Consider the following 18,392-nt stretch of genomic DNA (forward strand, 5'->3'; position numbering starts at 1 on the left):
AATAGGGGTTGAGTGTCAGTTTTGGCTTTCCTCCTGAATTCTATGACCAGCTCCTTGGTCTTGGAGGTTTTCAGGACAAGGTTATTTTGTTTGAACACCACATTGACAGCTGCTCCACCTTGTCCCTGTAAGCCGACTCATCTCCCCCAGAGATGAGCCCCACAACTGTGGTATCATCAGCAAACTTGATGATGGCGTTGCTGGAGTCTATGACGGGTGCAGTCATGCGTGTAGAGGGTGTAGAGTAGGGGGCTCAGCACACAGCCATGAGGCGAGCAGATGTTTAGGCTAAGGGATGTGGTGATGTGGGGGACCACCTTCATCCTCTGGGAGTGGTCCGACAGGAAGTCCTTGATCCAAGGGCAGGCGGAGTTGGATATTCCCAGTTCTAAAAGTTTGGTCATTATTCTGTTTGGGAGTATGGTGTTAAATGCTGAGCTGAAGTCCACAAATAGGAGCCGCGCATAGCTCCCCTGCGGCTCCAGGTGGGACAAAGCAGCATGGAGAGCTGTGGCGATAGCATCCTCTGTGCACCTGTTGGTTCAAATAAAAAGCAAGCAGCAACCGTGGATGTCCAAAGACGCTACTGGTTTGACTGTTTTTTTTTATCAAAAATGTTTGTCTTTGTCAAGGTGCAGCCACATGGATTCCATGCATGCCACAAAGGAGTGTTCAGCCTGTTGACAGCTCTGTGTAAGTATATCCACATCAGTCTGACTAGCACTCATGTCGTCATCTCTGGTCCCGTAACCCTGAGCGCTTCTCTGGCCTGTCAATAAGCTTGTCACAGTGAGCAACATCACTGTCAGGGAAACCAATGTCTGGCTGGACGCGTGAATGAACAGATGGATAGATTGATGGATGGATAAATGGATGCACATTTGTGTATAGGCCCCGTCCAGTGAAACAGCAATCCAGTCTATTCACACAGATCAATTTTTGTTTCTATGTGCAAGAGTAACAAAATTGGTTTGGTAAGTGGCAGTGAGCCTGGGACATTGTGTGAGAGAGCTTGCCAAACATACTGTTTTCCATGGGCTGCATTTTTCTTTCAATCTGGCATCCTTTTTCTGTTAATAAATCAAAACATTCAAATGGCAGAAGCAGTAAATCTATACATGCTGGACCATAAATGGAATTTTATCAATATATAAACATTTAAATGCCCCACCCTTCATAAATCTCTTCACAAGTAAAATGTTTTGTTTTGTAGATGATTTTATATATATATATATATATATACACTGTATATATATATATATACAGTGTATATATATATATATATATATATATATATATATATATATATATATATATACACTGTATATATATATATATATATATATATATATACACTGTATATATATATATATATATATATATATATATATACACTGTATATATGTATAGAGTATTTATATATATATATATGTATAGAGTATTTATATATATATATATATATACACTGTATATATGTATAGAGTATTTATATATATATATATATATATATATATATATACATACATATTTATATATATACAGTGTCTAGATCTATATATTTCAAATATGCTTTAAAATTAGAACACACATATATTCATGAACAGGTTTGTTGGACGTTGTACAGAAGTTATGCACAGAAATTTGTAAAACACTGCACCAAAAGCGACGCTGGCGGCCTGAGAAAAGACGCTGACCAGCTTGCAATCGACCCGCTAAAAACTACTGGACCGGAAGTGGTCCACGACCAATTTTAGCCAACAAAAGGTGACAGTTAGGGTTAAGCATGCAAACCACTTGGTTAGATTAGAACAAAAGGCAGTTGTTTGGTTTAGTACTGGGACATGAACGGCTACCACCCAGAAACTGAACCCTGCTCCTCTGAGTGAAAATTCTGTGTTCCATCCACCACCCCAACTTGCCTCTTCACTTAGCAATTTGCTGTTTTATACTGCATCACATGCTTTTAATATGTGGAATAAACACAAAATAAATACAGGAAACACACGAATTAGTGTGCATTACGTTTTGTTGTTATATGTACGAAAACTACATGAGACCACCCTGATTTACTCAGCCTTGTAGTGGACCTTTGCATCTCCTGACACATTCAACAAACACATTGCATTTGGTAAGTGAGTTTGAGATTCCATAATTATTTTTGTCTGCAGGGACGCAGACAACAATGATGTGATTTTAAGTACATTTATGAGAACAACACTGTCAGACAATAGACAGCGGGCCTCTTCAAGCAAAGCTGCTGCTGTTTTGAGAAGCAGGGAAACAATGTGAGCTTTCCAACTCATTATTTTTTGTTAATTGGATATCATATGATGTGTAATACAATACAGAGGAGAGACCGTAATTTGTGATTCACTGGCATAAAAAATTATATTTCCCCTAATTTAATAATGTGCAAAAATGTATCCTCATAAGTGATTCTATGCATTTTTGATAATGGAAGCACCAAACAAGGAGCAGATGGCTATGAACATCCATTACACATTATTGGAGGGAGCTAAAAATTTCATTTTCATTATCTTTCTCTTTCATATTTTAAATAAACATTATATGCTGGCCTCCGTATTAGTCTCTCGAGGGTTAGCCTTTTCTGTTTTATTAACTGTTCAAAATGTCAACCTGCAGACAGCCACAATCCCATCCACCAACTAAATTAATATTTTTAATGTCAGACTTTGATGCTAATTTCAAAGAAAACTGCTATCATCCTACACAAATAGACCTCAGCTTGATGGACAGCGGGACTTCTATTTTTCACCTTTACCTCATCCAACCCAACAGCGTTGTGTTTGTGTGTCCACATATTTGCGTGTGCAGTGTCTTTTTGGATTTGTTTGTAGGTACGTTCATGTGTGGGTGAATGCCAATAGCAGGGCTGCTCAGCCAGGTATAAAAACAGCCATCCAGACATCCAGGGCTCCGGGTCAGAGTCAGCTATGTCAAAACACAAACTGGCTGAGATCATGATGCCGCACTGCATCATGTGGCCTAAAGCACCAAAGCACAACCCCAACCCCAGATATGAAAACTAACAAATCTGTTGAGATGGTAGATAACTATGTCATAGGTTTTTGCAAATCTTTCAGCTTTCACAAGAGGGGGAAACTTATTTTGACAGATATTTGTTGCATATGTGTGTAATTGGTGAATTTTAAGGAAAATGAAGGACTTCAAACAAATTGATTATTGTCATTAAAGGTCTATTGTGTAGATTTATGGGGCTCTATTGGAAAATATGGAACATAATATTAATAAGTATGTTTTGTTTAATGTACAAATACCTGAAGAATTGCTGTGTTTTCCTATAATGAGCTTTCATGTTGATATACACAGTGGGTCCTCTTCAAGACTTATTGAAGGAGGTGTAACTGCAGCTGCAACGTTGGAGGGTTACAGCATAGAAATAACTCTTTATTCTTTCATTTCGCTTAGCCTGACATAACTTGGGTACATTTCAATGGTTGCTGGCTGAAATATGTCTTTATTTTTCATATTTCGACATTTCGATATTTACATGAATTAATTATTTCATGTTCTATGATGCTCTATGCGCCTGCTGTTGAACCTTTCCACAACTGCATAGCAGCAGAACCCAATGATATGACTAAACAGTTGCCCAATATGGACAAACCATACACAGACTCTAGATGGGGCCATTCACATTAGTGGATCGGCCACTGAAGTTCTCTTATATGCTTAGCACATAAGTTTCAGTTGGTTGCAGTCTGCAACCTGAAAGCTATATATGCCACACTGGACACACTGGCCCGTGTGAATGGTTGTCTGTCTATCTTTGTCTCCATGTGCCCTGCGATAGACTGGCGTCCTGTCCAGGGTGTACCCTGCATTACGCCCGATGTCAGCTGGGATCGGCTCCAGCCCACCCCTGTGACCCCGCTAGGGACAAGCGGTTGAAGATGGATGGATGAATGTATAAAAGGAAACAGTTTTACAGCCCTTAAAATTCTATAACTTTCAGGCCCCCAATGCTGTATATCAATTTATACAATAATGTCCTTTGTTGGCTTTAAACTGAGTTCAAATCTCCCAGAAAAATCTCTCCCAAAAAATACAGTAGTTATGTGAGACATCACAACACAACAGGCTTCAACTTGTACAGACGACATGAAGTCAGACAAAAGAAAAAGGAACACAATCAGATGTGTATCAAAATTTCAGAGGTAAAACCACACTTTGTGAACGCATCACTGGCGATGCAAATGAGACTGCAGACACAGACCAAAGTGCAACAGAGAAGGGGACAGCAAGTCCTTAAACAATAGACGAAAGGTTGATGGAGGAGAGTGTTCGATCGTTGAATTTTATTGGCCACTTTGCAGCTCAGACAGAACAAAAGCTTTTCCGCAACACCTGCTTGTATAAGCACACAGGCACGTTTTAATTTAGTGATGCTGACACCTTTTGTCTGCACCTACACTGAATGCATACACACAACAGACATTTGATATTTAGTGCAACTGCAACAATCTCAGGTTTATTTGAAATACAGAAGAATCAAAGAAGTCAGATTCCATGGTGAGAAACAAACCTTCAAAGCTCTCGCATATTGTAAGCACACAAAAGGGAAGTAGCAGCAGTCTGTTGTCAAACTGGATTTTAATTGATGACTGTCTATATTTTATTCCACACTATGAAAACTTTTTCAAAGGCTTATTTTAGGCATTTAGCTCAGAAACAAACTTTTGCTTGCTTTATGTTAAATCAAATACAAATAAATACTGCAGCTTTTTTTCAAAGCTGTTTTACTCTATTATGGGAATTTGTTTGCAACAGCTTTAAACAGAATTATCATGACGTCAATTAATCACTTCAAAGGTTTTTCTTCAGATCACCCAACAGAGAAAAAAATATATAATAAAGGAAAAAAGCATCACCTTTATAATGAAGTAATAAAAAATAAATGTTTTATGCATTAAAAAAATAAAGCGCAGTTTAACATTGCATTTTAAATAGACTGCAGGGAATTGACCTCAACCCTAAAAAAAAAATATCTGTTTTATCAGGGTTGTAGAAAAATTATTTTTTTCCCCAGGATGTTTTGGGGCGTTTCTCTTCTCCTACTGAAAACTGCACCAGTTCTACTCCCTAAAAAATATGTCTTAAAACTAATACTCACTCATACAAGACTTATTTATGTTCTGTCACTACCTACATTAACAGCATGAAAGCAAGCATCATAATGCACACCACATAACAAAAGAAAATTAAGCTAATCCACTGCAAGAAATGAATTCATATCAATGCAAATGAATTGCACATTGCTAGCAGCATCATGATATCAGAAAATTAGCAGACAGCAATGACATGGCCCGCAAGATCTGCAAGAGAGCAATAAAACAGCCTGCTACTGACCTGAAAATGTAAACTAACTGATGTTGCCAAGCACACAAACACTGACAGAACAAATTCAAGACATCAGCTCACACTATGTATATTAGCATGCGCAGCAAATCTTTTTAATTTGATAAAGTGAACCAGTAATTCCCGGCATCTGCACTCTCAAGGGAATGAACCCTTTGGGAAGAGATGATGTGTTTCGGAGCTGCCAGCAGCAGGACAGGAGATTCCTGCTTCCACATTTGAGTGCAAGTTTGAGGCCCAAACACGTTTACAGTATTTGCTCAAAAAGCCATCAAGAAGGCTGTGCGGAGTGCTAGCAGATGAGTTTTCTCATGAAATGCATGAGTTGCAGGTATTATTAGCATTATAGTACTATTACAGCAGTTAGCAAGTGAGCAGATTGAAGTAATAGTCAAAGGATTGTTAGCTTTTAAAGGGGAGCACCACCTAATTTAAGAATTCTAATACATTATTGCCATGGCCTTGGAAAGATAAATCAATATGTGAAGATGAGCTTCTCTCTCTTAAAACCAAATACCAGAGAAGGAAGTCTCAAACTTGTGCTCTCATCAAGTATAAAGTCTGGAGCTGCTCCGTAGACGATGAATGGGAGACTGATTTGTTGTTTGCCATCTTTCTTTTTTTATACCCAAATGAGCTTTATTTTGTTGTAATGTTGTCAGTTCTGAAACAGAAAATGTCCCCATATACTCAGAACATTCCCCTGGGTGCTCTCAGTGTCATCTGTAACATCTTTCACAATTCATTGTTTATGGAGCAGTCCCACTGTTTACTTGATGATGTAAAAAAAGTAGAGTTTTAGTACTCTGGTTTTTGGATTTGAGTTGTTGAGATGCTCACCAATATTTTACCATAGATATAAGATGTATGAATCTTGAAAATGTGCTTGGTTCCCCTTTAAATAGATTTCTTTATTGGGGGCCATATTGAAAACATGTTGCAGCTAGTGCAGTCTGTCTCTCTTCTATTTGTTGTGTGACAAGGGGAAAATCTATTTATGAATTGTTTAACAATCTCAATAAGTGTGCCAGGGTGATCGACTAGTTATTTCAAGTCTGACAGTGAGCTCCCCCAGCACCAGCTAAAGAATAGGGTGATTGGACAAATCTATCGACTTGGTTGCAATACTTTTGGGAGATCTTTAGGATATTGTTATAACTTTATTTTGCCAATGTTCCCTTGGAAGAACAGGCTATGGCTGACACACTGCAGACAGAATGGGAAAAACTGCATTTACAGCCAGCATATATTACCACCGTATTCTGTGAATTAAGGTTTTTTTATTTGTCCAAACCAAAGTTGTTGATTGTCGAAACAGTTGAAAGTCTTAAAAAAGACAGTTTTGGTGAGTTTCATTTGCTTCTGTCCAGTTTGAGTGAAGTGTGTTTTCATGAGTTCAGAAGGCAATGAAGCTAACATCTGTTCAGTGAAAGAGAGAAACTTGAATCCAGAAGGTGTATGCTTGTATATTTGGTTTATTTTGGTTGGGAAAATAAATTTAAGAATGTGTCTTTTTTTCTAGACAGCTTTTGAGTTTATTTTGCTTATTTATTAATGAAACAAACTCAAACATATCTCTCACCTGACAGGGGTGATCGCCACTGCTGCCGCACACACACCTGCAAGAATTTATCTGATCTCTCCAGTGGCTGGGCTGAGGGAGACTAACATATTGCCTAACCCTACTAGAGACGCTATGGATATGATGTTATCAGCATGAGCCACTCTGCTTTTTGATTTAGTTTAGTTTAATTAATCAATGGTGAAACATGCTATAATGCAATATGAAATAAACTCTCTCTGTAAATGGAAATACAGACAATTGCCAAAACCTACTGCCTGGGTGTATTATGGAAAATGTATTTATTTTTTAATGGTTCAGTAATGCAAAGTTTGAAGTAAGAGAAAGGTTGGATATTAGACAACAGCATCTGACAGATGTTACATTTATACCGACAAATGGATATATATAGAATGGATTCTACAGTATATAACAAATGCTTCAAAACTGTTTCACAGCCCCGGTGATAGTTTCTATATAATGCAGTGGAATGCCATCACACGCCTTCCTCTTTCTGAACACCACAACTGTATATTACACAACAGAGTTAACCACAGCTGTTAACAACCATGGCTCGTCCATCTGTCCATTCCCTGATGCCCTCCCTTCATCAGTCGGGACGACTGTGTGAAGCCGTCTGTAATCAGATTAGGCAGTGACTGGGTGACGGAGGCTTCTGCATCCACTCATCATTCCATCGCGCTGTTAGCAACATCTGCGTCATGTGGAGAACCATGTGCATGCTGCGAAATAGTGAGATTAATGTGCTGATACGCGCATGTATGTATGTGTGTGTGTGTGTGTGTGTGTGTGTGTGTGTGTGCGTGTGCAAGAGAGTGTAAGCATCACAGCCCTCCATTTATAGTACATTAACAGGACCTGTGCTGTTCCGAACAGCCTGTGTTGCCTTTGTCACCTTCATAATTAAGTAGATGCATTGTTCAAGATGTGATAGAACACACTCTCTTCCACCCCCTCCCCCCCAGGGAAGAAGAGAGAAGAGAAAAATATTATCAACTAGAACACCTCTGTAGCTTTAGCATAGCCTCTTCAGTGTCATTTATCATTGTGTCATTATAGAATCAGAATCCAACAGGTTTGATCTAACAGCCTCACTTTCTGCGGCAGTACGTTATACAGCGAGCAGCGTAAAGTCAAAGTCAAAGTCAAACAGAATGCATTTAGATTATCTCCCTCTTGACAGAAAAGCACAAGAGAGGGCGCATCCTCGCCATTAGCTACGCTGAGATAACCCTGAGACACAGAGCACATCTTGCTGTGCAGCCTCTTGGAGCAGACATACAGGCTTCTCACCCGGTAAAGGGCTCTACAGCCACTCAGATCCTGCCTGCCACAGCCTGGCTTGATCCATCCTGCCTTGACCCTAATGTCTCATTGGCATTCAGTGACACACCTACAGCAAGAGGCGAATGGAAAGCTTGGCGCTAGCTCACCGCTATTAAGATTCTACAAAGCCAGCCGTTCCCCTGCCGCCACAAGCACACAGAGAATCACACAGCCAAGGAATAATAAAAGAGCTGGGGAAGGGTTGAGCGGAACAGCTGGGCCAGCCAGTCAAAAAGGCAAAACACAGAGACCGGAAAAAGATGTTGGTATAAAATTTGATATTCACACTGCAATATTAGGTAATGAAAATGATGTGCTTCAAGTAGCTAAATCCCCAGTGCAAACAGATAATCCCACCACCCCAGTTACCCCCTCCATCCCACCCTCTGCAAAACCACACCGTGACCACTTCATGATGAGCTGTATTACTGGCAAGCCTCCCATCATGAACCACAGAGAGGCAGCACCCCCACAGGCCCATTGCCCCTGCCTGTTTATGTCTGCCTATCAACAGCCACATAGAATCCTAAGCTGCTTGCTAATCACCCTTTGAAAGAGCAGACTAATTCAGATGTCAAGGCCCATTACCTGTGAGCTGTCTAGATGTGACCTGAGCTCCTATCTTGCAGTGATAAACACCAGTTGGAGGATGATGCACATCTGGATAACAGGAAAGTGGGAAGTGACATACTGGCCAAATGTGCAATCGCTGAACGCAAATGAGGGAGGGACTATGGCGTGTAACCATGTGCATGCTGTGAAAGAGACAGATTAATGTGCTGATGCGTGTTTGTGCATGTAAAAGAGACCGTAAGCATTACAGCTCTCCATTTATAGTACATTAACAGGACTTGTGTTGTTGTGAACAGCCTGTGTTGCCTGTGTCACCTTCATAATCAAGTAGATGCATTGTTCAAAATGCACACACACACACACACACGCACACACGCACGCACGCACACGCGCGCACACACACACACACACACACACACACACACACACACGCGCGCGCACACGCTGGCCAAATGTGCAATTGCTGAACGCAGCTGAGGGAGTGGAGAGGCTTTGGCGTGTAGCAATCATTGTTGCATAAAGATTACGTCCTTCATGACAGTGCTGGGTCAGTCAGCTGCCATATGGTTGCTGTGCCCGTGGTAAAATAAACAAAACTCTCAGACCGCAGATGCAGTGACTCCTCACCAGCCGTCCCCTCCAATCTTCTGTCAAACAATGACAGAGACAATGCTCAACCAAAAGACGACTCACAAAAAACAAAACAAAAAAAAAAACATACACACACCCTCCCCAATTCAGTTTCACATATACAGGATGTGACTGACACTCTGGAGCAAGACAGCAGTAAAAGAGCAGAAAGAAAAATCACATTAGGGATAAACACTTGTATTTTCAGATTGTAGCTACATCACATGGAGACATCTTTTGGGGATTTTTGGGCTCCTGTTATGATCCTATTTTGCTGATTACATATTTAGGGGTTTCTCTGGTATCCAGGGGGACAAAGTGATACGACTAAATCCATTTTGATGATACTACGGGGGTTGTATGCCCTGTATCCGAACAACCACTACATGGATACGCACACACAGAAAAGAGTGATGAATGACAGGTAGAAAATACGGCAGATATCTCAAAGCCATAGTTATTGGCAGACAGGAACAGAGAAAAGCAAAGCTCTCCACAAAGCAGGCAGAAAGAACAGTGGGTTATGATGGCAAATAGGATGCAGGTCAAAGCAAAAATAACCACCTTCTATTGCCATTATTCCTCATCTATTTAGTCGCAGTGAAATCCACCCCAACTGCTAATTTGCCTCCATTGCTAAAGCCCTATAAACAACTAACTATGCAATAAATGATTTTATGACCCTATAATAAATACATATTTATTGGGACAGAATTAGTATTAGTCATTATATTGCAACATGAGCGCTAACAGGCACAACGTGACTGAAACTGGCGGAACAGCGACTGAAGGCCGAGGAACTGGAGTCCCCAAGAACCTCTTAATGATAAAAAAAATAAAAAATAAAAATAAATGAATAAATAAATAAACAGAAAATGCAACATACTATAGACACCCAAATTGTATACGTATGCATTACAGCTTTATTCATTATTATTATTCATTATCCCATGTTGAAGATGAAACTTCCCATAATTGGCCATGTAAACCTGTGTCCACCATTCTCAGCTCCCTGGGCATGTGATCACAGTAATATGTATATGCTTTTTTTTTATATGCTAAAAACATTTCTTTCTATAGGTGGCCTTAGGCTAAATGACATAAAGGATTATCTTTCAGTGCAGACAATATCAACAGGGGTACGGAGGATAAACCCATTTACTCTCAGTTTAACCACCCTTTTTTTGTTGTTTGTTTGCAGAATTCAGCAGTGACAAACTGATGTGATTACAGAAAGACATGGTGTACGACAAAAAGAAGTTAATGCTTATCAGAAAATGCAATTCATAATTCAAGTCTAAAGATGGGTTGTTTGCAATGTGCTGAAATCAACTAGAAATCATGGGTTTGCCAGCTATTCTACCCCCCTCTATATTATTGAATATAAGCCTCACCGACATCCATGAAGCAAAACTGCACATACATTTCATACCTACCTCAAACACACTGTAAGGCATGAGAGAAAGAGCTCTCATGGGATGCTACGGGATGTTGGCAGCTATGCTTTACAACAACGTTAGAGGAAACGGGTGCAGTATTACACTGCAAAAAGAAAAAGTAATTAATGCTGGTACAGAGTCTTGATATCTCACTGTTAACAAAAGTAAGAGTTGTTTGAACGCATTTGATGAAATTCAATACATTGACTCTTTCAGCTTTGCTCATGTAATATGTCAGAAACTCTTTCACAAGAACCAAAATGTAATGTAATGTCCTGGGAATCAGTATATTTCTTTTAGATCTTTGGGGAAAATATGATTATTTTTAATTCAAATTATGTGTCAAGATGGACATTGTGACCTTCTAGATGTGTAAGTCTGTGTGTGTGTGTGTGTATGGGGGGGGGGTGCCTGATGGAAGTCACAGAGGACAAACAAGCTGTTTATCAACAAAATGCTTTGATATAGTGATATAGTAAAAGGCCAAACAGATACAAAAAGCACAGAGTGGTGACAAAGAAAGAAATAAGAAGGACAGAAAAAAGACATATCCTTCTTTCCACCTATTAGAATTTAGTATTTAAAAAAATCTGCGGCCTATCGAGACAAAATATATTTTTAAATTGGATTAGGGCCTCACATATTTTGGGTATGGAAAAATATGTGATCACAATGCATCAAAGTCATCACAAGAATGACGATATTCACCAAAAGATCTAATTCACCCTCACAGCATAATATCTCTCTCATTCCAAGTGAGTCGGAAAGGGATCGTGCAGAGAGACAGCAATGGAAGTTAGTGAGACATTGAGGCAAGGTTACAAAGCTGAAAACATTCAGCGACAGAACAACACTTCTACTAATTGTCATGCTCTGGTGCCGTGGCAACCGCCTTGCATTTACGGTTTGACAGTCTTGCTCAAGTGTCCCTGTGCAGCACAAACAACCCCTTGTTGGCTGATGAGTGTGGTGACATGCCAGTGGCCTGGCTGTGTTAACAAAACAGGTGGGCTTGTGATCAAGTGTTTGCTACTGTGCTTCTCATCTAAAACACTGGTAGGGGTTAAGTATCAAAACTGTCAAATCACCAGCACCTGCTTAGAGCACACTATATATATATATATATATATATATATATATATATATATATATATTTATGAAGGTTTCTGCTGGGTGATTTCCATTATTGTAGTGAAATTAACTGAAAACAGTGGAGACCTGGAAGGTAGGAAAACATATTGAGCAATCTAAAAAACTACAGTATGCTTTAGAACACGATCAGCAGTAATATAGATTATACAAATTTGCATTTAGTGGATTGAAACGTGCAAAAAAACACCCATACGGTCCTTTAAGCTCTGCCATATACAGTTGGGGGACATCAGAGATGTGGTGTTTCAATAGTTACACCAGCAGAGGAGTGCCTGATGCAATATTCTGCTTATGTTTCATATAAGTGTCGAGTAGAGGTTTGCCAACTTTCAGTTGCATACTCTGTGTTACCTGCATTGTAAATTATTAATGAGGCACATGAGAATTCACTACAGTAAGTGTACAGTAATCATTTTATCTACGTCTCTATTTCTTCATTTAGCCTTTATCTTACCAGATGTCACCAATGAGATTAAGAATGTTTTTTTCCAGGAATGCCTAGCCTAAAAAAGCAATGTCAAGACAATTGTCAACAACATACAGTAACGTGCAAACTAGGCAACAGTGCATTCATCACAAGATGCTCAAAAGTAGCTACATAAGCACCAAGCAGTCAATGATCCAATGCTTAAGCAGCAGGATCAGTGCCCGAGCCTGAACAGATCTTAGCAAAAAAAAAATATACCTGATGTCTTATTGAATCTGCATTAAAAAAACAAACAATCAAAATCACTTTAACTTGCTTAATAAATATAATTCAGAACAGATGCCTTTGGTTATTTGACCAGGCTCTCTGAGCTGCTATATTCCCACTCTCATTCCCTTTTTTTTTTTTTTTGCAGATGACTACAAATCTCTTTGCAGTGACAAAGAAGCACCTGTCAAGAGGATGATTCCATTGAGAGGCACTTCCTGATATGAGAGCTGCATTAATGTGATTAACCCACACACACTATTGCAGTTTGATACAGGGGCTTAGGTGCTCATGACACTGTATTCTTCTTCATTGGCATGATAAGCAGGTAATGGAAAATATGATGGTGTGTGAGACACAGCAGGCAACTCAAAATGTAATCAGGAGTAAACAACAAGTTCTTATTAATTGCAGATTCCACTGCTGCTTTATACAACCTAAGTTATGCAATGTGACTTCAAATTTCAAAAGGTAATTAAAAGCAGAATCTGCCTCTAAAGCCTTGGTAGCTTCCAGAAAGAGATGAATTATGGCACTCTGCAGACTTAATATGTTCTCATTATCACACCAACAATTAAATCAATGAAGTTAAAATTACTATCATCTTCCAATAAAAATGCTGTTTTTCCCACAGCCCGAAGGTGTTTCGGGTATTTCCATTAATTATCATCATATTTAACCATACCTGCAATCTGGTGACTACCGTTTCATGGCGTATTAAATATCTTAAACCAGTTCCAATTGTCCTACTGAGACAGGATGAGCTGTGGAAGCAGGGTGCATCAACTTTAAAGAGAGGGCTTATAAACACGAGTTTCATACATTCACACTATTAATCTTGGAAAAGACAATAGAAAGCTTGCTTCACTGGCTCCAGTGTGTGCACTGAGAAATTATTCATTTGATGTCAGAGTCATCATCCATTCAGCTGCATAAAAATGGATACAGGTTGTACGTATGTTTTGATTGCACAGTGATTGAAGCAACAGTAACATATAGGAGGCTCGGCAGAAAATAACTTGAGCAGCGGAAAAAAAGAATTCTGGGATTCCATTCATGAACCCTTTCATCAGGCATCGTTTCGGATCCTTATCTGAGGGTAGCGGCAGAAATAGATTCCCGTACCGAGCGCATAGCTACATAGCTTTTAATAGAGGCATCTCCCAGCTTAATCAAAGATGCCAAGAAAATGAGCACATTCACCTCATGGTATATTGTGAAATATTGGTGTAAGCTTGGTGTAAAATCCTCTTCATTTCAAACAGTAAAAAAGGTTGCATGTGAGGATGTACGCATGTGAGAGAAGCCTCTTGGCAGCCCCTAGAGAGTATATGATGCCCCAGAAGCAGCAGAAAAGTAAGTGGAGTGCTGTGTGCAACTCTTTCAGCTCAGATTCCTTTCGATCAATGGCTAAGATAGATAATAGCCTCCATAGAGACTTGCATCTCACATCCTGTCTCTTTCCATCCACGCCTCAAATCCCCATTTCTGCTTTTGCATCTCTGCACACACTCTCCATTTCTTCTGTCCTGGCTCCTCCCCAGCCATCAGCAGCAGGAGCAGCACGGGAAGCACATCAGCTCCAGAGGGTAAGGCAGGCAGAGCACAAGAGGATCTTGGAAGAGAGCATGGGGGAACATCTGGTAAAGACCCAGAGAGCCTGTCCGTCGCTGCCAGTCGCCGTCATGTCATCACAGATTCCCGGGCTTCCTGCTGACAGCTGATCCTCTAGGCCCACTGCCTCTGTCAGCGTGGAGAAAATCCACTCGCTAACTCAATTATGCAAGAGGTGTGAATTAAACATGAGGCTACCACACAGGAATGTATACACACAGCGCAGGCGTACACACTTGCACAATACGTATGTGATCATACAATATAACAACCCCATCTGCATCCTGATGCCAGGGGGAGGTAAGAGCAGCTGATCCATGCTGGCTGTAACATTACATATGACTGGAGCAGAATGTGGACATTTAGGCCAGACAGGTGACAGTGGAGGAAAAGGTGATGAGGAATTTTGCCATCTTTGCCACCCATTACTTCTCTTTGAGCTTTCAGGAGAAAAAAGAACCTAGCGTGGGAGTTAAGCCTGGAGCCAAAGGCAGAGACAATTTTCTCCCCATCTCTCTTTATGCCTCTCTCCCCATGATTCTCTCTCTCCCTCTGTTTCTGTGTGTCTCTTTCTCTCCTTTTCCTCCATGCCTTTTATTAATCATCCTTGGTTAGTGGGGCAGAGAGTGTGGTGTTAGGAGCTCTGGGGAGTGTAGAGCCAACACACACACACACACACACACACACACACACACACACACACACACACACACACACACACACACACACACACACACACACACACACACACACACACACACACACACACACACACACACACACACACACACACACACACACACACACACACACACACACACACACACACACACACACACACACACACACACACACACACACACACACACACACACACACACACACACACACACACACACACACACACACACACACACACACACACACACACACACACACACACACACACACACACACACACACACACACACACACACACACACTTTTCCTTTCATCTCTTGTTTTCTCATAAAAGATAAAGATAAATTAAAATCAAACTCGTGGAAAGGCTACACATGCTTGCACACCATAAGTAGGCATGTGCACACATACAGCCTGAGCCTGATACAGTCTGAGTTGATGTTTAGACATTCCAGCCCCAACATACAAAATAAGGTCATCTGCCTCACTGGAAACACACAACCGTTCTCTCCAGAGCCAGCACAACCCTTCACCTGAGTACCTCAGCCTGGGTCAGAACCAGCACAGTACAGCAGCAGCCTCACCAAGCCATCACAGCTATTAGATATCCTTATCAGAGTGTTTGGATGCCGCAGCCTGCATCCTTGGAAAGCTGGATGTGGAACGGTCAGATAACAGGGAACTCTAGATATTATTATAGTTACTGGAAGTGTGTCGGTCTCTGTCTTTGTGTCTGTCTTTGTCCATCTGTCCATCTTTTCTCTCTATCTCCCTCCTTCTCTTCCTCTCCAACTGGTGCAGACAGATGTCCGTCCTCCACAGAGCTGGGTTTGTCTGACGTTCCTGCCTGTTATAGGGAAGGTTTTCGTTGCCACCGTACTCTACGGGTGAATTGTTGGGTCTATGTAAATCATAAATAAGTCATAGAGTGTGGTCTATACCTACTCTGTAAAGTGTCCTGGGATAACTTTTGTTATGATTTGGCACTGTAAATAAAATTTAATTGAACACAGCGAACAACTCTGGCCAATGGGCAGCAAGGTACCCTGAATAATGGAGGATGTAATTAGCACTTTTTTCTATGCATGTGAGTGCACTTAGACAAGAAAGGCTCCTACTGGGCTACATGCCATTATTGCCATTATCAGTATTCGATCTCCCTGAGAAAGTGGTAAGAGAATTGGCCAATTAGATGATATGGAACAGGAGGTTTACAGCAGAAGTCTGGGATGTCCTTTGGGAAGTATACGGGGATGTAGAGTGGTGGGTAGGCACAGCTAAACTCACTTTATTCACATTTCTATTATGCAGTCTAGTTTTTCGTCAACTTTAGCCAACATGTATAAATTCATATATCACAGGGAGGCATGTAAAGTTATATGAGGGGGGAGTCGGTAAGGATGACTCTACAGTATACATTAATATTGAATATGGATGATTGTGTTGAGATGATGATCATGGACTAATATGTGCCTATGTTTCTCTACATGACTGTGTGTATGTGTGTGATCATTACGAGGGCTGTTTTTGGTGGATGCCACATATCAAAACGTTCATCTTACAAACAGAGCTCAGGTGACAGTGGCAGCAGCGGTCGGAAAAGCAAAAGCATGGCACGCACCTGGTTTCACCGTCTTCAAGCGAATCGGCTCCCGAAAGTGGCGTATGACAGCCAGGGTGTCACGGTTTGTAAGTCCACTGACGGGCGTCCCGTTCACCTCCAGCAAAACGTCCCCGTAATATGGCAGCTTGCCGATGTGACACACCAGCACGTCCAGCTTCATCTGGCCCAGGTAGGGGAACTGTCCCAGCTCTGCTCCTCCCAGGACCTCCACCACGGAGCCAAAGTCCCCCAGGTTCCCCCATGACACCGCGCACTCCACCACTTTACTGGACCAGTGTTTCTTCTTCTTCAGTGTTCTGGACATGGCTTCTCCCTTCACGAAACTAACGATCTAAGTGGTTGCAGTCGCCTCGGTCTGCTGTTGTTAGATGAACGCGAAGTGGCGCGGCCTAATAAACCCTCCCGAGTTCTTCTCCAGACCCGCTGCTGGGTATTTCATCTTCCTGACATTAACGAGGGTGATTTTCACCCCGTGAATCCGGTGTGCGCCCAGTTGCCTGGGTTGCAATAATTCAAAGCGCTGCTTGTGCGTAAAACAAGAGAGTTGATATCAGCAAGCTGGTTAAAAGGGGAGAAATTCAGGTCTCACGCTCTCCATCGCTACTCTGGAGCCATATCCGCGCTTCGCTTCGTCTCCGGAGGAGCCTCCCGACGCCAAGTAGTCAAAACAAAAATGTAAACAGTTACTGTTTTACTCACTCGGCGGTAGATTATGGAGTGTCTGTCGCGGAAATGTAGTGCGTCAACGAGAAATCCTTCATACCTGGGCAGGTTCAACATAGACGTGCGGCGACGATCACCGGTTGGCGGTTTATGCAGTTGAGTTCCAGCCCATGGTGACTGAGCCGACAGACATCTGCGAGCGATAGTCTGCTACAGGTTTGAACACACCTGGCACCGCCAAGAGAGATGTTGCCCAGCTCCGAAACGCCCCTTTTTACGCTCAGCAGCAGTATTTTGTAAACGCTCACGTTGGCTCCATCCTCCGGTGTGTTTTGGTACTAAATAAAAAAATTAAAACAGACTGTATGAGTCCAGTAATGTTCACTTCGGTGTATTTTCATTTTAGTCAGTCTAAAATATGCAGCAACAATGTTTATCTGCAATAAAACGTTCCCGGGACTCATCTAGAATATTAGTTGGAATACGTGTAACACATAACACGAAGTGCATGTAATTCTAACATTAACCGTGCAGAACAAATCACACCTAATTATGACTCTTAGTTTCTACATTGAAGTAAGTATTCTTGAGGATGACATAATAATTGGTGTCTCCACAGCGCCACCTACTGACATACTCAAAGAGATCAGAACAATTTACTGCTCCAGTTCCTCCCACCCTTAGATTTACACATGCATACCTACATGCCATCACGCTTAATTGCATTCATCTGCATTTATCCATGCATGACATTTAAGAGGATGATTTAACTGTTAATTATCACTCGAATTGCATCTAGGGCTTTGTTTTCCAGTTGTTTCTGCAGAAAATGCTCAGAGTAGCCTGTGTTCATGATTACATTATCATCACACCGTATACGGTATATCAAGCAAGTCTACGTGTCAACAGATTTATGAAATATAACAGCTCCTTTTTCTTTATGTAATGTTGGTTTCAAGATGATGCAAAACTGAAGTGTTTATATGTCGTTTTGGAAGTTAATTAAATGTCACT

General features: G+C 41.0%; 1 protein-coding gene across 1 annotated transcript in view; it reads right to left on the reverse strand.

The window, feature by feature from the left end:
• The window catches only part of magi3b (membrane associated guanylate kinase, WW and PDZ domain containing 3b), a 152,172-nt gene extending 134,606 nt beyond the window's left edge, over positions 1-17,566 (reverse strand). The window contains exon 1 of the mRNA XM_083938869.1: positions 16,713-17,566. Within this exon, the coding sequence (XP_083794995.1) occupies positions 16,713-17,019 (307 nt within the window). The 5' untranslated portion in view covers positions 17,020-17,566. The remainder of the gene's footprint in view (positions 1-16,712) is intronic.
• Positions 17,567-18,392: the final 826 nt, after the last annotated feature.

This window comes from Echiichthys vipera (genome assembly GCF_963691815.1).
Source record: "Echiichthys vipera genome assembly, chromosome: X".
In the NCBI taxonomy this organism is placed as follows: domain Eukaryota; kingdom Metazoa; phylum Chordata; class Actinopteri; order Perciformes; family Trachinidae; genus Echiichthys; species Echiichthys vipera.